General features: G+C 43.3%; 1 protein-coding gene across 11 annotated transcripts in view; it reads left to right on the top strand.

Annotated features, from left to right (window-relative positions):
- Positions 1 to 22,402, top strand: part of LOC110501299 (guanine nucleotide exchange factor DBS) — a 71,186-nt gene that overhangs the window by 5,943 nt on the left and 42,841 nt on the right. For 7 of the 11 annotated variants that reach the window (XM_036958584.1, XM_036958587.1, XM_036958585.1 and 4 more), the window contains exon 1: positions 12,784 to 13,502. The exons of 1 other annotated variant lie outside the window; for it this stretch is intronic. In XM_036958584.1, coding sequence (XP_036814479.1) covers positions 12,905 to 13,502 — 598 coding nt within the window. In that variant the 5' untranslated portion in view covers positions 12,784 to 12,904. Of the gene's footprint in view, positions 1 to 12,783; positions 13,503 to 21,352; positions 21,511 to 22,402 lie in introns of those variants that run through there. 3 more of the 11 variants (XM_036958590.1, XM_036958592.1, XM_036958593.1) reach the window with 3 other exon arrangements.

Genomic DNA, 22,402 nt, shown 5'->3' with positions numbered 1-22,402 from the left:
TTGTTTTGTTGACGTTGAGTGTGAGTTTTTTTTCCTGACGCCACACTCCAAGGGCCTTTTTTTTATTTTTGTTTTTACCTTTATTTAACTAGGCAAGTCAGTTAAGAACAAATTCTTATTTTCAATGACAGCCTAGGAACAGTGGGTTAACTGCCTGTTTAGGGGCAGAACGACAGATTTGTACCTTGCCAGCTCGGGGGTTTGAACTTGCAACCTTCCGGTTACTAGTCCAACGCTCTAACCACTAGGTTACCCTGCCGCCCCGCCTTTACCTCCTCCCTGTAGGCCGTTTCGTCGTCGTTGGTAATCAAGCCTACCACTGTAGTGTTGTCTGCAAACTTGATGATTGTGTTGGAGGCGTGCATGGCCATGCAGTCAAGGGTGAACAGGGAGTACAGGAGAGGGCTGAGAACGCACCCTTGTGGGGCCCCAGTGTTGAGTATCAGCGGGGTGGAGATGTTGTTTCTTACCCTCACCACCTGGGGGCGTCCCGTCAGAAAGTCCAGGACCCAGTCGCACAGGGCGGGGTCGAGACGCAGGGTCTCGAGCTTAATGACGAGTTTGGAGGGTACAATGAGATTAAATGCTGAGCTGTAGTCGATGAACAGCATTCTTACATAGGTATTCCTCTTGTCCAGATGGGGTAGGGCAGTGTGCAGTGCAATTTTGTATTTTTATTTATCTGTTATTTTACCAGGTAAGTTGACTGAGAACACGTTCTCATTTACAGCAACGACCTGGTGAATAGTTACAGCGGAGAGGGGGGGATGAATGAATGAGCCAATTGAAAACTGGGGATTATTAGGTGACCGTGATGGTTTGAGGGCAAGATTTGGAATTTAGCCAGGACACCGGGGTTAACACCCCTACTCTTACGATAAGTGACATGGGATCTTTAATGACCTCAGAGAGTTAGGACACCCATTTAACGTCCCATCCGAAAGACTGCACCCGACACAGGGATGTGTCCCCAATCACTGCCTTGGGGCATTGGGATATATTATTTTAGACCAGAGGAAAGAGTGCCTCCTACTGGCCCTCCAACACCACTTCCAGCAGCATCTGGTCTCCCATCCAGGAACTGACCAGGACCAAACCTGCCTAGCTTCAGAAGCAAGCCAGCAGTGGTATGCAGGGTGTTATGCTACTGACAATTGCAGTGCAATTGCGATTGCATCGTCCGTGGACCTATTGGGGTGGTAAGCAAATTGGAGTGGGTCTAGGGTGTCAGGTAGGGTGGAGGTGATATGATCCTTGACTAGTCTCTCAAAGCACTTCATCATGACGGAAGTGAGTGCAACGGGGCGATAGTCGTTTAGCTCAGTTACCTTAGCTTTCTTGGGAACAGGAACAATGGTGGCCCTCTTGAAGCATGTGGGAACAGCAGACTGGGATAGGGATTGATTGAATATGTCCGAAAACACACCAGCCAGTTTGTATGCGCATGCTCTGAGGACGCGGCTAGGGATGCTGTCTTGCAAGGGTTAACACGTTTAAATGTTTTATTCACGTTGGCTGTGGTGAAGGAGAGCCCGCGGGTTTTGGTAGCGGGCCGTGTCGGTGGCACTATATTGTCCTCAAAGCAAGCAAAGAAGTTGTTTAGTTTGTCTGGGAGCAAGACATCGGGGTCCGCGACGGGGCTGGTTTTCTTTTTGTAGTCCATGATTGACTGTAGACCCTGCCACATACCTCTCGTGAGCCGTTGAATTCCGACTCTACTTTGTCTCTATACTGACCCTTAGCTTGTTTGATTGCCTTGCAGATTCGATCTTGCAACCTTTCGGTTACTTTTCCAATGCTCTAACCACTAGGCTACCTGCCGCCCCAATTGTGCGTGTGTGTGTGTGTGTTTTGTATGGTGTGTGTGTGTTTTGTGTGGTGTGTGTGTTTTGTATGCTCTGCGTGTGTGTGTTTTGTATGCTCTGCGTGTGTGTGTTTTGTGTGCTGTGGGTGTGTTTTGCATGCCGTGTGTGTGTGTGCTCTTTGTGTGTTTTGTGTGCTCTGTGTGCTGTGTGTGTTCTCTATGCAGTATGTGTGTGTTGTATTCAGTGTGTGCGTGTTTTGTATGCAGTGTGTGCGTGTTTTGTATGCAGTGTGTGCGTGTTTTGTATGCAGTGTGTGCGTGTTTTGTACGCAGTGTGTGTGTGTTTTGTATGCCTTGCGTCTGTTTTGTATGTAGTATGTGTGTTTTGTAGTCAGTATGTGTGTGTTTTGTATGCAGTGTGTGTGTGTGTGTGTGTGTGTGTGTGTGTGTGTGTGTGTGTGTGTGTGTGTGTGTGTGTGTGTGTGTGTGTGTGTGTGTGTGTGTGTTTTGTATACAGTGTGTGTGTGTGTGTGTTTTGTATGCAGTGTGTGTGTATGTGTGTGTTTTGTATGCAGTGTGTGTTTTGTATGCAGTGTGTGTTTTGTATGCAGTGTGTGTGTGTGTGCGTGTGTGTGTGTGTGTTTTGTATGCAGTGTGTGTGTGTGTGTGTTTTGTGTGTGTGTGTGTGTGTGTGTGCGTGTGTGTGTGTGTGTTTTGTATGCAGTGTGTGTGTGTGTGTGTTTTGTATGCAGTGTGTGTGTTTTGTATGCAGTGTGTGTGTTTTGTATGCAGTGTGTGTGTTTTGTATGCAGTGTGTTTTTTGTATGCAGTGTGTGTTTTGTATGCAGTGTGTGTGTGTGTGTTTTGTATGCAGTGTATGTGTGTGTTTTGTATGCAGTGTGTGTGTGTGTGTTGTATGCAGTGTGTGTGTGTGTTCTGTATGCAATGTGTGTGTGTTTTGTATGCAGTGTGTGTGTGTGTGTGTGTGTGTGTGTGTGTGTTGTGTATGCAGTGTGTGTGTGTTTTTTTTGTATGTAGTGTGTGTGTTTTGTATGCTGTGTGTTTTTTGTATGCAGTGTGTGTTTTGTATGCAGTGTGTGTGTGTGTGTGTGTGTGTGTGTGTGTTTTGTATGCAGTGTTTGTGTGTGTTGTATGCAGTGTTTGTGTGTGTTGTATGCAGTGTGTGTGTGTGTTCTGTATGCAGTGTGTGTGTGTGTGTGTGTGTGTGTGTGTGTGTGTGTTTTGTATGCGGTGTGTGTGTGTGTTTGTTTTGTATGCAGTGTGTGTGTGTTTTGTATGCTGTGTGTGTGTGTGTGTGTGTTCTGTATGCAGTGTATGTGTGTTTTGTATGCTGTGTGTTTTTTGTATGCATTGTGTGTTTTGTATGCAGTGTGTGTGTGTGTGTGTGTTTTGAATGCAGTGTATGTGTGTGTTTTGTATGCAGTGTGTGTGTGTGTTCTGTATGCAGTGTGTGTGTGTGTGTGTGTGTGTGTGTGTGTGTGTTTTGTATGCAGTGTGTGTGTGTGTGTGTGTTTTGTATGCAGTGTGTGTGTTTTGTATGCTGTGTGTGTGTGTGTGTGTGTGTTTTGTATGCAGTGTGTGTGTGTGTGTTTTTTGTATGCAGTGTGTGTGTGTTTTGTATGCAGTGTGTGTGTGTGTGTGTTTGTTTTGTATGCAGTGTGTGTGTGTGTGTGTGTGTTTTCTATGCAGTGTGTGTGTGTGTGTGTGTGTGTGTGTGTGTGTGTGTGTGTGTTTTGTATGCAGTGTGTGTGTGTGTTTTGTATGCAGTGTGTGTGTGTGTGTTTTGTATGCAGTGTGTGTTTTGTATGCAGTGTGTGTGTGTGTGTGTGTTTTGTATGCAGTGTGTGTGTGTGTGTTTGTGTGTTTTGTATGCAGTGTGTGTGTGTGTGTGTGTTTTGTATGCAGTGTGTGTGTGTGTGTGTGTTGTGTGCAGTGTGTGTGTTTTGTGTGCAGTGTGTGTGTTTTGTATGCAGTGTGTGTGTGTTTTGTATGCAGTGTGTGTTTTTTGTATGCAGTGTGTTTGTGTTTTGTATGCAGTGTGTGTGTGTTTTGTATGCAGTGTGTGTGTTTTGTATGCAGTGTGTGTTTTGTATGCAGTGTGTGTGTGTGTGTGTGTTTTGTATACAATGTGTGTGTGTGTTTTGTATGCAGTGTGTGTGTGTGTGTGTTTTGTGTGCAGTGTGTGTGTTTTGTGTGCAGTGTGTGTGTTTTGTGTGCAGTGTGTGTGTTTTGTGTGCAGTGTGTGTGTTTTGTATGCAGTGTGTGTGTTTTGTATGCTGTGTGTGTGTGTTTTGTATGCAGTGTGTGTGTGTGTGTGTGTGTGAGTGTGTGTGTGTGTGTGTGTGTGTTTTGTATGCGGTGTGTGTGTGTGTTTGTTTTGTATGCAGTGTGTGTGTGTGTTTTGTATGCAGTGTGTGTTTTGTATGCTGTGTGTGTGTGTGTGTGTGTGTGTGTGTGTGTGTGTGTGTGTGTGTTTTGTATGCGGTGTGTGTGTGTGTTTGTTTTGTATGCAGTGTGTGTGTGTTTTGTATGCTGTGTGTGTGTGTGTGTGTGTGTGTGTGTGTGTGTGTGTTTTGTATGCAGTGTGTGTGTGTTTTGTATGCTGTGTGTTTTTTGTATGCAGTGTGTGTTTTGTATGCAGTGTGTGTGTGTGTGTGTATGTGTGTGTGTTTTGTATGCAGTGTATGTGTGTGTTTTGTATGCTGTGTGTGTGTGTTCTGTATGCAGTGTGTGTGTGTGTGTGTGTGTGTGTGTGTGTGTGTTTTGTATGCAGTGTGTGTGTGTGTGTGTGTTTTGTATGCAGTGTGTGTGTGTGTGTGTGTGTGTTGTATGCTGTGTGTGTGTGTGTGTGTTTTGTATGCTGTGTGTGTGTGTGTGTGTGTTTTGTATGCAGTGTGTGTGTGTGTGTTTTTTGTATGCAGTGTGTGTGTGTTTTGTATGCAGTGTGTGTGTGTGTGTGTTTTGTATGCAGTGTGTGTGTGTGTGTTTGTTTTGTATGCAGTGTGTGTGTGTGTGTGTGTGTGTGTGTGTGTGTGTGTGTGTTTTGTATGCAGTGTGTGTGTGTGTGTGTGTTTTGTATGCAGTGTGTGTGTGTGTTTTGTATGCAGTGTGTGTGTGTGTGTGTGTTTTGTATGCAGTGTGTGTGTTTTGTATGCAGTGTGTGTGTGTGTGTGTGTGTGTGTTTTGTATGCAGTGTGTGTGTGTGTGTGTGTGTGTGTTTTGTATGCAGTGTTTGTGTGTTGTGTGCAGTGTGTGTGTGTTGTGTGCAGTGTGTGTGTTTTGTGTGCAGTGTGTGTGTTTTGTATGCAGTGTGTGTTTGTGTTGTATGCAGTGTGTGTTTTTTGTATGCAGTGTGTGTGTGTTTTGTATGCAGTGTGTGTGTGTTTTGTATGCAGTGTGTGTGTTTTGTATGCAGTGTGTGTTTTGTATGCAGTGTGTGTGTGTGTGTGTGTGTTTTGTATACAATGTGTGTGTGTGTGTGTTTTGTATGCAGTGTGTGTGTGTGTGTGTTTTGTGTGCAGTGTGTGTGTTTTGTGTGCAGTGTGTGTGTTTTGTATGCAGTGTGTGTGTTTTGTATGCTGTGTGTGTGTGTGTGTGTGTGTGTGTGTGTGTGTGTGTGTGTGCGTGTGTATTGTGTGATGTGAGGATACTGATACTGAGGAATCAGTCATGGACAGGTGAGAGATTCAACCCTATTAGCCCCCAAGTTCTTCCATACCTTATTGTTTGGGCCAAGACTGGCTCACATAGTGGAATACTTGGCTGTGTGTTTCTCTAGGGTGGGCAATTCCAAACCTCGATAGCCTGATTGGTGTCTAACACACCTGACTCCAAAAATCACCTAATCATGATCTTCAGTTTAGAATGACGTGATTAATTAGCTGTGTTTGCTAGGGATGGAGAAGAAGTGTGACACCAATCAGGCCCCCGAGGACTGGAGTTGTCCACCCCTGACCTAGACGATTCACCTGCCTCTCTGGTTTTTGATGAGATGTCTTGTTTTTGTCTCTCTTTTTGTGGTCTGTTGTTAGGGAGAATGTGACTTCCCTCTGGCCATCAGAGAGAAATCGTGCCAACATTCACAGAGAGTAGGGAGGGAGGGAGTGGGGGAGAGAGACAGCAGCAACTAGATCTTCTGCACAGATTCTCAGACCTGGGCCCTGACAGTAAATCTCAGTAAGACAAAAATAATGGTCTTCCAAAAAAGGTCCAGTTGCCAAGACTACAAATGATATCTAGACACCATTGCCCTAGAGCACTCACAACTATACATACCTCGGCCTAAACATCAGAGCCACAGACAGACCTGGCTCTCAAGAGAATACAGGCTATGCGCCCACAAAATTAGTTGTAAACTGAGCTGCACTTCCTAACCTCCTGCCAAATGTATGACCATATCAGAGACATTTCCCTCAGATTACACAGATCCACAAAGAATTTGAAAACAAACAACATTTTTATAAACTCCCATATCTACTGGGTGAAATACCACAATGCAATCACAGCAGCAAGATTTGTGACCTGTTGCCGCAAGAAAAGGGCAACCAGTGAAGAACAAACATCATTGTAAATACAACCCATATTTATGCTTATTTATTTTCCCTTTTGTACTTTAACTATTTGCACATAATGTGACATTTGAAATTTATTTTATTATTTTGGAACTTTTGTGAGTTATGTTTACTGTACATTTTTATTGTTTATTTAACTTTTGTTTATCATCTACTTCACTTGCTTTGGCAATGTTAACATATGTTTCCCATGACAATAAAGCCCCTTGAGTTATAATGTTGTAACATGATTTTGAAACCAGTCAAGCATGTTGTAAACCCCATGAGCAGAACTATTAACTAGAATTACTAAGCGTTTCACTGTCATGCACAAAATCAACCATTATTCAGATGGACACCGTAATAAACCAGATTAGTGACCCTAATATAAAAAACAGATGAAACAGTGCTACCATGTCTATGGCCCACTATGTGTAGACTAAACTGCACAGTTCTCATATCACCCACTATGCCCATTGCTTGACTAGAAGTAGGTCAAATCAGCCAGTTAGGAAATTGAGGTGAGGACAGAAGTGATTGCTGCCCAACATCTCTGCCCCCTCTCTGCTGATTACAACACTTTATATTCCTGATGAGCTGAGAGTCTATCTGCAGCGAGATGCAGTTTAGATCAGAAATCACATAAAGAGCAATCTGAGCTCAATCAGCAGGGTCAGTGCTGTCTGCAGCTTGAGTTGAATTGTACAGTGCAGAACACACAGTATCTCTCTCTCTCTCGCTCTCTCTCCCCCCTCCAACAGGGAGTGTCTCTGACAATCTTCCTGGTTTGCTGGTTGCATGATTTGAGCCAGCTTGAAAACCCAGCAAGGTCAGCTTTGACTCCTGTATCTGTGGTTTATGACCAGCAGGGTTGCCAGGAACCTATGTTTGTTTCAGATCAGTGTTTCTCTACTTATTCTCAGTTGACTGCCAGGGTGTGAACATTTTCATTCTACCCCAGCATTCTGTGTGTGCAGAAGAGAGACAGCAGATAGGAGGAGGTTGAGAATGAGGGGTGAAGCTCACCTACATGACAAACGAGGGCTGCGGAAGGGAGGGAAGAGGTGTATGGAGTGGAGGTGTGATGGAGAGGTGGAGACAACAGTGGTGGTGTCTTGCCTCTCCTTCTCTACAATTTTCTCATCAGTATGGGAGTGAGAGGCACTCCTCTCACCTTTTCACAGCCTACAGTAGCAGCCACAGTCTGTTAACCTGCCTGCCTGTTGACTATCACCGCATCTCTGCACACTAACCTATTCCAAGCTTATATGCCTAAACGAGGTAGACACTAACCGGCTCCCATGAGATGGAGAGTCTGCCAATATAAACCAGCTCCCTCACTCAATGACTAGCCACTACACTCATCTAGATTTAAATCCTCTAGCAGTCCAGAGCTTTCATTGAACTATTGAGCCATGTGTGATTGCTGGCATATCTGATTTGCGTTTGCATTTTAAAATGTTTAGAACGGTCCACCATGGAACAAGGGATAGACTTGAGAGAGATTAGTGGTAGAAGCAATGGCTGATATAATTAGCCCCAGCAGAAGGGGATTTGTGCTTAAACGGCTGCCCTCTCTTTCTACCCCTCCTCTTCTCTCCTCCTCTCCCTCTGTTCTTCCCCCTCTCTCTCTTTTTCTCTCCTTTAAGTGTTTATGCTTCACTCTAGCTCGGTCGTGATGAGGAGTGTGTGTGTGTTCAGTGCCGGGCCCACTGCACTTTCTGAAATCAGTCTTGGCTGAGGCATGAGTGACAGACAAGGACTTAGCTCTGGGGCTCGGCTCTGCTTGGATTGAACTGGACTCCTGTTTCTGGCTGACTTATCTCTACACTATGCATTCACACCTCTACACACAGACTGCATGTGAGTGTGTGCTGAATCACTCCTCTGAGTGATAGTACATTGCAACTGATCCGGACCAGAACCAGTCACTTACCTCTTGGAGTGTGTACCGGCGCGGTCTAACTGGGTCGGGGTACCTCTGGATGTGTGGGAGCAGCGCGGTCCATCATGTCTGTCCATGAGTTTCTGCGGGAGGGGGCAGGCGAGGTGCCCTCCCGGATCATGAACAGACTGAGTCAGATGATCCAGAGCCTGGACATCTCTGGACTGGCCTCCCCCTTCACCCCCGAAGCCAGCCGAAGGAACTCCTGGAGGGACTGGAACGGTAGGAGAGAATGTGTTGTGTGGGATGGAGGGGAAGGAATGTGGGGTGAGGTGTTCCGTGGGTCCTTTCCTCTAGGGATGAGGTTCTGGAAGGATTTCTTTAGGGCAGTGAGCACAGATCATCACACACAAGGTTTCCTGTGGGCTTCTCTGCTCCATACTGGGGTGTGTACACTCGCTCGTGCAGGCATAGAGTACAAACCCAAAAGTCACTCTGGGACCCATTTTAAAGGTATAAAAGAAGGCAGCCAAGCAGTAGTCTCATCAGATGGACAATACACAGTAGTCTCATCAGATGGACAATACACAGTAGTCTCATCAGATGGACAATACACAGTAGTCTCATCAGATGGACAATACACAGTAGTCTCATCAGATGGACAATACACAGTAGACTGAGCAGTTGCTGTAGTTGCAGCAGTAGAGGTTGTTGTAGCAGTGACTCAGAAGTGATACATCACAATTAGGGAGATCATTAGCATAGCACAGCACAGTGTTAGAAGCAATACAAGTAAGCTATTGTGAGGGCATTTTTATAGTAGTTGCACAGTGGGGGATAGTTTATTAAAGTGCATGCTGTAGCGTTAGCAATAGCATCAGTAGAAGACCTCCAGAGTCTGGTCTTCAGACAGGGGGAGACATGCTGAGGAAGCCCAGGAGGAGCCCTCTGAGGTGGGGTAGCAGCAGTGTGGAAAAGCTACCTCTGGTGCCACTGAGATCGCGTGAGTCAGTCATTGGTTCAGCTCTGGGCTTAGGTGTGTGTGTGTGTGTGTGTGTGTGTGTGTGTGTGTGTGTGTGTGTGTGTGTGTGTGTGTGTGTGTGTGTGTGTGTGTGTGTGTGTGTGTGAGAGAGAGACTACAGTGCGAGGCTACACTGCGTGTAACCTTGCCTTGCTGTAATGTATTCAGCCTTGCTCCATGACTCTTGTTTATGTGTGCCAGTCTATTTCTCCATGAAGGTCTTGCAGACATTTAGCCCTAAGTGACTGAGTCTGGATCTCACTAAATGTCACTGTTCATTGCAACCTCTTGCTCTGCCTAGTACTCAACGTTATGGGCTGTATGAAATGGAAGGGGCTGATGTATGGCTAGTGTGTACTGTACTTCTGTATGTCTCCTATCTCTTCTAAAAAATCTTCCCCTCTCCCAGCAGCTCTGTTAAACCCATTATCTGGGAGTGAAAGCCAGACCTTATGTTTACCCCCTGAAATGGCCCCCTGGGTTTCTGAGCACTATGTTACAGGGTAAAGGGACAAATACTGTTGTCACCTCGCTTTCCTTCCAAGGTTCATCAACAAAGTAAGACTTTGCCCATAATGAGTCTCTCTCTCTCTCTTTATCGCTGACTAAAGGTTGTCAAATGTCAGGCTTTTCTACATAAGTATTGACAGGTATCTGTTGCAACCTCACTCCACACACAAACTGTACTGATTGGTCTATTTGTGTCCATCGTTAAATACTCTCTGTATCACTCTTATTGAATAGTGCTGCATAAGTGTGGTATTCTCTCTCTCTCTCATTTTCTCCCTCCCTCTTCACCCTTCATTATTCACTCTTCATTATTCACTACTTCATTATTCACTCTTCATTATTCATTACTTCATTATTCACTCTTCATTATTCATTACTTCATTACTTCATTACTTCATTACTTCATTACTTCATTCTTCATTATTCACTCTTCATTATTCACTACTTCATTATTCACTCTTCATTATTCACTACTTCATTATTCACTCTTCATTATTCATTACTTCATTATTCACTTCATTATTCACTCTTCATTATTCACTACTTCATTATTCACTCTTCATTATTCATTACTTCATTATTCACTTCATTATTCACTCTTCATTATTCACTACTTCATTATTCACTCTTCATTATTCATTACTTCATTATTCACTTCATTATTCACTCTTCATTATTCACTACTTCATTATTCACTCTTCATTATTCATTACTTCATTATTCACTTCATTATTCACTCTTCATTATTCACTCTTCATTATTCACTCTTCATTATTCACTACTTCATTATTCACTCTTCATTATTCACTACTTCATTATTCACTCTTCATTATTCATTACTTCATTATTCACTTCATTATTCACTCTTCATTATTCATTACTTCATTATTCACTCGTCATTATTCACTCTTCATTTTTCACTCTTCATTATTCACTCTTCATTTTTCACTCTTCATTACTTCATTATTCATTACTTCATTACTTCAATATTCATTACTTCATTATTCACTCTTCATTACTTCATTATTCATTACTTCATTATTCACTCTTCATTATTCACTCTTCATTACTTCATTATTCATTACTTCATTATTCACTCTTCATTATTCACTCTTCATTATTCACTCTTCATTAGTTCATTCCAAAGCTTAAATACCTCCGTAGTCCACCGCACTCCTCTTTCCTCTTCTCTCCCCTCTCTCTTTCCTCAGAAAGTGGGAGCATCTGAGCAGTATAACTCTTGTGGCATACATGTCTCTGGCTTTATGCCCGACACACTAATAACCTTAACCACCCTCAGGTCAGCGAAAGCAAACACACGTCTCACACACAAACATTCATATGGTTGTATAGCATTTGACACCTAACTGTTTTACTGCTACAGCACCTGCATATAGGGCCAGATAATAGTCTGATCATTGAAATAAAATGGGTAAGAATGGTCTAATTTGTGGTAGAATGGCATCATTCCACATGCCATCTATCAATAGGGTCAGAATAACTATATTTAGTCAGAACTGTCTCTGTCATTGAGAGGTAAAATTAAGAATCAGGTCTTTCAGTGGTTTTGTAAGAATGAAGTCTTTGAGTGAGATAGTGGGGATAGTTAGTTAGAATAGATTATTTATTTGAATGGTGCTGTTGGAATGCAGTGTGTGAATGGTTAAATGGTGAATGGTGAATGGTGCTGTTAGAATGCAGTGTGTGAATGGTTAACTGGTGAATGGTACTGTTAGAATGCAGTGTGTGAATGGTTAACTGGTGAATGGTGCTGTTAGAATGCAGTGTGTGAATGGTTAACTGGTGAATGGTGCTGTTAGAATGCAGTGTGTGAATGGTTAACTGGTGAATGGTGCTGTTAGAATGCAGTGTGTGAATGGTTAACTGGTGAATGGTGCTGTTAGAATGCAGTGTGTGAATGGTTAACTGGTGAATGGTGCTGTTAGAATGCAGTGTGTGAATGGTTAACTGGTGAATGGTGCTGTTAGAATGCAGTGTGTGAATGGTTAACTGGTGAATGGTGCTGTTAGAATGCAGTGTGTGAATGGTTAACTGGTGAATGGTGCTGTTAGATTGCAGTGTGTGAATGGTTAAATGGTGAATGGTGCTGTTAGAATGCAGTGTGTGAATGGTTAACTGGTGAATGGTGCTGTTATAGAATGCAGTGTGTGAATGGTTAACTGGTGAATGGTGCTGTTAGAATGCAGTGTGTGAATGGTTAACTGGTGAATGGTGCTGTTAGAATGCAGTGTGTGAATGGTTAACTGGTGAATGGTGCTGTTAGAATGCAGAGTGTGAATGGTTAAATGGTGAATGGTGCTGTTAGAATGCGATGTGTGAATAGTTAAATGGGACTAGGGTATTTGAATAGAGTCTTTGTCCTGCTGGTGATGATTAGCTGAGATAAGGTAGGACAGGATGGTAGGCAGGACCGGAGGAGAGGCCATGCTCTGTTAGTGCAGGTAAATGAGGACATAGAAATGAGCCCTGGGCCTTTATTCACAAAGTCTCAGAGTAAGAGTTCTGTTCTAGGATCAATTTGGCATTTCAGACCATAATGAATAAGATAATGGGACCTGTTACTAGATCCTAGCACTCCTACTCTGAGATACTTTGTAAATACAAGCCCAGAGCTGTGATCCCTGTGTACCTGCGCTGCTGACTTGGGTAGGGGGACTAGTATACACATGTCCAGGTATGAGTGTTTCAGGCATATAACTACAATTACAAATACTATGTCTATGGTTTCAGATGCAGAGGCAGACCCAGTTTAGCTCATGTAACAGATGACACGAAATGTCATATCCTGAGGTAAACACACATGAGTTACATGGGCAGGTATAGGAGAAAATGGTAATGAGCAGGGAGGGTCAGCTATTGTCCTGTAGTGTAGTAGTTAGAGGAGGTAACCTGAGGTGGGAAGAGGAAGTCAGGGCAGGGTAATGCCTGAGTGACATGCTGCAGGCTATAAATCACCGACAGCCTGAGAGCGAAGAGGGAGGGAGTGTGGGAATGAGAGCAGGAGGGCAGAGGTAAAGAGTGGTAGGGCGGAGGTAGAGATAGCGAGAGAGCGACACAGAGGGAATGCAGCAGTCCTGCCTGAACTGAGCTGCATGGAACTGGACCTAAAGGAGCGGAGACAGGGATTCTTGGAAGAGGGGAAGGGGAGGGGGGGAACTACAGGAGAGGAGGGGAGAGAGGTGTCAGAACTAGGAGGAGAGGAGGAGGAAGAGTGTGAGGTAGAGTTGGACTCAGGACTGTGTGCAGAGGGGGAGTCAGAGCGGAGTGTAGGACAGATGGGGCTAGACTCAGGGGAACGAATAGAGGGACAGAAGGAGCAGGAGGATCATTGGCTTAACATGGAGGGACAGCTAGAGTGTTTACCTGGACGTCAGGGAGAGTTAGAGTTAGGTTTGGACTCAAGGTTGACAGGGGAGAGCATGGAGGAATCAGACATGAAGGAACTATCAGATGTATATTCATGGGAAAAGATGAAGAGAGGGACAGAGATAGATAAAAGGATGGAGGTAGAGGGGGAGAGAGTAGAATCTCGCATATGGATGGGGGGAGAGACTGAGGACAAAAGTATGGCGGAAGAGTTGAAGTTGCGTTTAAGGCCGGTGAAGGAGAAAAGAGGGATGTCTGTTCGTATTTCCCTGGAGGAGGTGGAGAGATACTACCGTTTCTCCCGTTGCTGCTACTGGCTACAAAGTGAGTGTTAGAGCATAGCTCTCTCTCTCTCTGATGCTCTCTCTCTCTCTCTTGCTCTCTCGCTCGCTTTCTCTCTCCCCATCTGTCTTACTTACCATTTCTCTTTCCCTATCTATCTTTCTTTCTCATCAACTAAATCTCTCTCCCTATCTGTCTCGATCCCTCTCTATTTCTGTCTTTTATGTGAGGGTTCTATCTTCTCTCCCCCATTTAATGTGAATCCCTCTCTACAGACTGTCTTGTTGGACTGTATTGTAGATGATAATGAAATGGCCGGATGTATTTTCTATCCACTGTGGCCATGGAAATCCACTGTTGACATTCAACATTTCCTTTAGTATTATCTCAAAGTTTTCAATGGGCTGTATTTAAAAGCAAGTTAAAGAAATATATATAATTTTTTTGTTCAAACAAATACTTTGAGTCATATATATATATATATATATATATATATATATATATATATATATATATATATATACAGTTGAAGTCGGAAGTTTACATACACTTACTTAGGTTGGAGTCATTAAAACTAGTTTTTTAACCACTCCACAAATTTCTTGTTAACAAACTATAGTTTTGGCAAGTCGGTTAGGACATCTACTTTGTGCATGACACAAGTAATTCTTCCAACAATTGTTTAAAGACAGATTATTTCACTTATAATTCACTGTATCACAATTCCAGTGGGTCAGAAGTTTACATACACTAAGTTGACTGTGCCTTTAAACAGCTTGGAAATTTCCAGAAAATGATGTCATGGCTTTAGAAGTTTCTGATAGGCTAATTGACATCATTTGAATCAATTGGAGGGATACCTGTGGATGTATTTCAAGGCCTACCTTCAAACTCAGTGCCTCTTTGCTTGACATCATGGGAAAATCAAAAGAAATCAGAAAAAGTCTGGTTCATCCTTGGGAGCAATTTCCAAACGTCTTAAGGTACCACGTTCATCTGTACAAACAATAGTACGCAAGTATAAACACCATGGGACCACGTAGCCATCATACCGCTCAAGAAGGAGACACTTTCTGTCTCCTAGAGATTAATGTAATCCCAGAACAACAGCAAAGGACCTTGTGAAGATGTGGGAGGAAACAGGTACAAAAGTATCTATATCCACAGTAAAACGAGTCCTATATCGACATAACCTGAGAGGCCGCTCAGCAAGGAAGAAGCCACTGCTCCAAAACCACCATAAAAAAGCCAGACTACAGTTTGCAACTGCACATGGGGACAAAGATCGTACTCTTTTGAGAAATGTCCTTTGGTCTGATGAAACAAAAATAGAACTGTTTGGCCACAATGACCATCGTTATGTTTGGAGGAAAAAGGGGGACGCTTGCAAGTCGAAGAACACCATCCCAACCATGAAGCACGGGGGTGGCAGCATGTTGTGGGGGTGCTTTGCTGCAGGAGGGACTGTGTGTGTATGTGGATATATGTGGAGTATGTGGATATATTGAAGCAACATCTCAAGATGTTACAGCTTGGTCAGCTTGGTGACAGCTTGGTCACAAATGTGTCTTCCAAATGGACAATGACCCAAGCATACTTCCAAAGTTGTGGCAAAATCGCTTAAGGACAACAAAATCAAGGGTTTGGAGTGGCCATCATAAAGCCCTGACCTCAATCCCCATATAAATTTTGTGGGCAGAACTGAAAAAGCATGTGCGAGCAAGGAGGCCTACAAACCTGACTCAGTTACAGCAGCTCTGTCAGGAGGAATGGGCCAAAATTCAGCCAACGTATTGTGGGAAGCTTGTGGAAGGCTACCTGCAACATTTGACCCAAGTTAAACAATTTGAAGGCAATGCTACCAAATACTAATTGAGTGTATGTAAACTTCTGACCGACTGGGAATGTGGTGAAAGAAATAAAAGCTGAAATAAATCATTGGCTCTACTATTATTCTGACATTTTACATTCTTAAAATAAAGTGGTGATCCCAGCTGACCTAAAACAGGGAATTTTTACTGGGATTAAATGTCAGGAATTGTGAAAAACTGAGTTTAAATGTATTTGGCTAAGGTGTATGTAAATTTCCGACTTCAACTGTACCCCATTCCGAATAGGATGCATCGCTTTTGACCAGAGCCCTATAAGGGATCAAAAGTAGTGCACTATATGGGCGATAGTGTGTTTGAGAATACGATTTTGAAACGTAGCCTTGGTGCTCTAAAATATCTACACGAGGAAGCCAAAGAAAAAGGAACAGGATCAAGAGAACTGAATATGAACCAATTTGACTATACAGAAGAGGAACCAGATGCTGTGAAGCAGTGGGTTATTTTAAAACTGTGTTGGATGAGCTTCTCTATTGAATATTTGTCATCATATAGTGAGTTAGCATGGCTGCTCAGGGATTAATAGGATGATGCCTTTGGTGTTGGACTGGCTAAGAGAAATGTTTTAGAGCTTTAAATTGAGTTCACATGTTTTATGGTTCTCTGTTTGGTGGATGACCCCATAAGGACTGTATTTCACATCTGGTGTTTATCCAAGCTACTAGTATTTACTCTAGGTAATGCGTTTTTGGTGATGGTGTACAGTAAAATAAGGTTAAAGACTAACAGAAACATGTCTTTCACTCTCAAATACATCATCTACAGGTACAAGACGATACAGTGCATTCGGAAAGTACCTTCAGACCTCTTGACTTTTTCCATTTTTTTTAAAAGTTACAGACTTATTCTAAAACATTTTTTTTATCGTCATTCTATACACAATACCTCATAATGACATTACAAATAAAAAACGGATGCCTTATTTACGTAAGTATTCAGACCCTTTGCTATGAGACTAGAAAATTAGCTCAGGTGCATCCTGTTTCCATTGATTATCCTTGATGTATCTACAACTTGATTGGAGTCCACCTTTGGTAAATTAAATTGATTTGGACATGATTTGGAAAGGCACACCCCCGTCTATGTAAGGTCCCACAGTTGACAGTGGATGTCAGAACAAAAACAAGCTGTGAGGTCAAAGGAATTGTCCATAGAACTCAGAGGCAGGATTGTGTCAAGGCACAGATCTGGGGAAGGGTAATTTCTGCAGCATTGAAGGTCCCCAAGAACACAGTGGCCTTCATCATTCTTAAATGGAAGAAGTTTGGAACCACCAAGACCCTTCCTAGAGCTGGCCGCCCGGCCAAACTGAGCAATCAGGGTAGTAGGGCCTTGGTCAGGGACTTGACCAAGAACCTGATGGTCACTCTGACAGAGCTCCAGAGTTCCTTCGTGGAGATGGGAGAACTTTGCAGAATGACAACCATCTCTGCAGCACTCCACCAATCAGGCCTTTATGGTAAAGTGGCCAGACGGAAGCCACTCCTCAGTCAAAGGCACATGACAGCCCGCGTGGATTTTGTCAAAAGTCACCTAAAGACTCTCAGATCACGAGAAACAAGATTCTCTGGTCTGATGGAACCAATATTGAACTCTTTGGCCTGAATGCCAAGCGTCACGTCTGGAGGAAACCTGGCACCATCCCTATGGTGAAGCATGGTGGTGGCAACATCATGCTGTGGGGATGTTTTTCAGTGGCAGAGACTGAGAGTCTAGTCAGGATCGAGGAAAGATGAACGAAGCAAAGTACAGCGATATCCTTGATGAAAACCTGCACCCATGACTGTGTGGCCACACAGGCCTCCAACTCAATCATTAAGTTTGCAGACGACACAACATTAGTAGGCCTGATTACCAACAATGACGAGACAGCCTACAGGGAGGAGGTGAGGGCCTGGAGTGGTGCCAAGAAAGAAATCTCTCATTCAACGTCAACAAAACAAAAGAGCTAATCGTAGCCTTCAGGAAACAGCAGAGGGAGCACGGCCCTATCCACATTGACAGGACCGCAGTGGAGAAGGTGGAAAGCTTCAAGTTCCTCGGGATACATATCATTGACGATCTGAAATCGTTCACCCACACAGACGGTGTGGTGAAAAAGGCGCAGCAGCGCCTCTTCAACCTCAGGAGGCTGAAGAAATGTGTCTTGGCCCCTAAACCCTCATAAACTACCTGTACAGGTGCATCAAAGCTGGGACCGAGAGACTGAAAAACTGCTTCTACCCGGTTACGCAACCCTGCACTATAGAGGCTGCTGCCCTATATACATAGACTTGGAATCCCTGGCCACTTTAGTAAGGGAACACAAGTCACTTAATGTTTAAATAATGTTTACATACTGCTTTACTCATCTCATGTACTGTATTTTAGTCAATGCCATTCCGACATTGCTCGATCTAATATTTATATATTTCCATTATTTTACTTTAGATGTGTGTGTATTGTTGCGAATTGTTTTTAGATACTACTGCCCTGTCGGAGCTAGGAACAGAAGCATTTCACTACACCCGCAGTAAGATCTGCCAAATGTTGTGTTTGTGACCAATACAATTTGATTTGATTTTGAATGCTCAGGACCTCAGACTGGGTCTAAAGTACACATTCTTACTTTAGACCCAGGACAACAACCCTAAGCACACAGCCAAGACAACGCAGTAGTGGCTTCGGGACATGTCTGAATGTCCTTGAGTGGCCCAGCCAGAGCCCGGACTTGAACCCGATCGAACATCTCTGGAGAGACCTGAAAATAGCAGTACAGCGAGGCTCCCCATCCAAACTGACAGAGCTTGAGAGGATCTGCAGAGAAGAATGGGAGAGACTCCCCAAATACAGGTGTGCCAAGCTTGTAGCGTCATACCCAAGACGACTCAAGGCTGTAATCACTGTTGAAGGTGCTTCAAAAAAGTACTGAGTAAAGGGTCTGAATACTTATGTAAATGTGATTTTTCTGTTTTTTTATTTGTAATACATTTGTAAAATAAAATCCAAAAACCTGTTTTTGCTTTGTCATTATGGGGTATTGTGTGTAGATTGATGAGGGGGGAAACTATTTAATCCATTTTAGAATAAGGCTGTAATGTAACAAAAATGTAAGGTGTCTGAATGCTTTCCGAATGCACTGTACACAATGTATTTACTGTAGCTCAAAATAGTTCTTATATATCCAAACCGGCCTCAAAAACAGCATTTCGCAGAAATCCACTCTTTTTGCGTCACTTGCTATGTCATTGTGACATCATTACCGATACTGGCAGCCGTTTCTAGAGGCAGAGAGAAAGATAGAGGTCCCAGATCTCTCTAATGGTTTCTGTATCCACAGATAGATAATATTTCTACGTATGTGTCTTTGCTCCTGGTGGGAATCATCAACTGATAAACCTGCTGCCAACCACACCCATTGTAAAGGCCCTGAAGGCTTAGTAATGTATTGTTCTGTGTAGATGAAGAGAGATAGGGAGGACAAGGAAGAATGGGAGATGAGGTAAATGGGAAAAAAAAGAGTGAGAGGAGGAGGAGGGAGAGAGATGATACCTCTGTGGGATCTGCCAGGGGTGTGATGGGTGTGTGTTGATTGTGTGAGAGGGTGCCATGCTCACTGTGTGACTGCCCCTGAGCAGTCGGTGGATAAATGAAAGCTGTTACGTCTGTCTGTGTGATATTGTCAGTAGCTGCTTGACTAACGCTAAGACTGTCCAATCTCCTCAGGGCATAAGTAACCAATATTGCCAGGGAAGAAACCCTATATCACAGAAAGTGACAATCACATGGGTGTATACAGTACTTAGTTAACGATTTTCGATCTTGTGAGTTTCCCGCATAACTTCTGTTGTTCCTGTTCCCCTAGTCTCTACTCTCCTCAGCTCAGGTTGCAGCTTTGAAGTCTCATGATGAAAGGAAGAAGCTTACGTCTCTCTCCAATGATCAATTGCTTAATACCATCAACATCTGTTAGCAGCCACTGAGCCACACAGTGGACAGAGTCACCTGTCTGGGTGGGGTGATCGGCTCATATAGCAGTAACAGGAACCCTGCTTTAGATCAATAGTCATTACATGTATCCAGTAGAATTGACCCAGAGAAAAAGTAACTCTGACCTCTCAGCTCTGCTTCCTGTTGGGATAGTGAGATGGAGTGTCTAGACCGAACAGTAGTAGGTGATGGTTCTAGTGGGATTTGTACGATGTGAGGGAGGTTATAGGTCTCTGATCTCTACTTATCGTTCCTATGTGTTAGTGTGTTTGGGGTGCTGTGTAGATTCATGTGCTATAGATTAGTATAATCTCCGTGGGTCGCTGGCCTGCTGTCACCTGCCACCCTAAACACGGGCATATGTGCTGCTCTCTCTGTGATGTCACAAAGCATTATGTGCACATGCACATACAGTACCTTTGTGATGTCACTGAACAGGCTTTTTTAACGAGAGCTAATCTCCCCTCAGCGCATAACTGAATACAATTGCACTAGAATTGTTTATTTTTTAAATTATTTTATTATTCTACTGATATTTTTTGTATGTTTTAGCCTTTTCTTGTTAATACCTGTGTTTTGTTAGACATGTTTGATGTAGCAATGTAAGTTGTGTATTTTTGTATTATGAATAAAAATGTATTAAAAAATAAATAATTGATCTCCACTTTTCATTATGTCACAGACCTGTTTACCGGTAACCATGCGCTGTTCTCTTTGTGATGTCACCTATCTTATATTTTCAGCATGGGACTCTGCTCTTCTGTGACGTCACAAACCTTTCACATTCTTAACCAAAGCATTCAACTGTCTTTATGGTGTCACTTTGTTTACATTTGCATCTAAACGTTTTCATTATAATGGCGACTATTTATTGTGATGTCACCAGCCTAGCATGTTTCTCTGTGATGGCACAGCATGTTGTGTGAGATGTGTCTGTCTGTGATGCTGTCTATAGAGAGGGATGTACCGTGAACCCCTCCTGTCCTTCACACACACACACACACACACACACACACACACACACACACACACACACACACACACACACACACACACACACACACAGAATTGAGTAGGCTGACCCAGGGAATTATTTCCCCTCTCTCCAGACAGAGAGGTGTGTGTTAGGCGGTGTTCCATTACTCTAGGGGAATATGATAGGACAGTTGAGGGAAAGGACCTACACAACACTCTTCCTTATCCTCTGTCCTGACTAAAAGGATCAGTTCAGCTGTTGTTCCTGATCATTTTTCACTGTATCCTGTGTTCACGCTCATGTGACTCCGACACGGGACAATACCACATCAAAGGGAGCGTGGATGTGGGCAACGGGGGAGTTCACACAACACATTGGCAGTCTCTCATGCAAACATGCACATACAGTACCAGTCAAACATTTGGACACACCTACAGTACTTGATGATAGATTTGCACACGAGCTGTCAAGGCAAAGGGTGGCTACTTTGAATAATCTCAAATATAAAATATATTTTGATTTGTTTAACACTTTTTTTGGTTACTACGAGATTCCATTGATTCCATATGTGTTATTCCATAGTTTTGATGTCTTCACTATTATTATACAAAGTAAAACATAAAGAGAAACCTTTGAATGAGTAGGTGTTTCCAAACATTTGACTGGTACTGCATGTGCATGTGGACCTATGCATGACAAATAGACACTCAGCCCAGCTAATCGATGGCCTGCGCCACACAAAAGACACATGGCGTACACTATAACGCAACCAGCATGCTAGATCATCTATATGTTTCAATATTTTGCTTAATATTTCAATATATACTGTGTGCGAGTGTTTGCATGTGTGTGTGTGTGTGCTTGTGTGTATGAAAGAGAGCTCTGTGCAGTGCTGCCCAGAGCCCAAGGCTGTCACTTGAAAGGTCCCCTCATGGCCAAACAAAGAGCCCTGTTGGGAAAGGGGGGAATGAGAATCCCCACAGCAGAGCTTCAATATTTGTGGTGTTTGTATGTAAGGGGAGTGTCTGTAGAGACAGAGTGTGAAACAGACAGTGACAGACATGACAGTGTGTGTTTTAGGATAAGGCTGAAACGACCGTCTACACTATGAGTAGTACCTAGAGGAGGTGAGCCTGGCTCAGCATGGCCCTGAACCAAGTGTCCCTGCTCTGTCACGACGTCAGCAACCTGTGGCTGAAGCTCCAGCACAGGACAGGTACTGGTTGGTCTTAATGTCTGTCTTTCGGTTGGTTGGTTGTCTGTCTCTGTCTACCAGTGTACTGTTACTTACAGTAGACGATAGACATTGTTGAAGTGACATGCGGTTTTGGTGCTGTAATAATATTGACGTAGACCGTCTGTGCTGTACTAATGCTGAGCTGACACTACTGGTTTTGTTTTTGTGAATAATGTAACATGTCAGTTTGGGGCATGTCCGCTCTAACCACTAGGCTACCTGCCATCCCTAGCATGTGTAGGATGGTCATCTGAATCAGGGTTAGTTTGGCAGCTGGGGTGAAAGAGGAGTGATTACGATAGAGGAAACCAAGTCAAGATGTAACTTTAACACATACAGTTGAAGTCAGATGTTTACATACACCTTAGCCAAATACATTTAAACTCAGTTTATCACAATTCCTGACATTTAATCAGAGTAAAACGTCCCTGTCTTCGGTCAGTTAGGATCACCACTTTATTTTAAGAATGTGAAATGTCAGAATAATAGTTGAGAGAATCATTTATTTTGTTGTGGCTATTTTGCCACAACTTTGGAAGTATGCTTTTGGTCATTGTCCATTTGGAAGACCCATTTGCGACCAAGCTGTAACTTCCTGACTGATGTCTTGAGATGTTGCTTCAATATAGCAACATAATTTTCCTCCCTCATGATGCCATCTATTTTGTGAAGTGCACCAGTCTCTCCTGCAGCAAAGCACCCCCACAACATGATGCTGCCACCCCCGTGCTTCACGGTTGGGATGGTGTTCTTTGGCTTGCAAGCTTCCCCCTTTTTCCTCCAAACGCAATGATGGTCATTATGGCCATACAGTTCTATTTTTGTTTCATCAGACCAGAGGACATTTCTCAAAAAAGTACGATCTTTGTCC

Source organism: Oncorhynchus mykiss, chromosome 22, assembly GCF_013265735.2.
Source record: "Oncorhynchus mykiss isolate Arlee chromosome 22, USDA_OmykA_1.1, whole genome shotgun sequence".
Taxonomy (NCBI): domain Eukaryota; kingdom Metazoa; phylum Chordata; class Actinopteri; order Salmoniformes; family Salmonidae; genus Oncorhynchus; species Oncorhynchus mykiss.
Note: the sequence above shows the minus strand (reverse complement) of the source record. Positions and strands in the feature narration are given on the sequence as shown.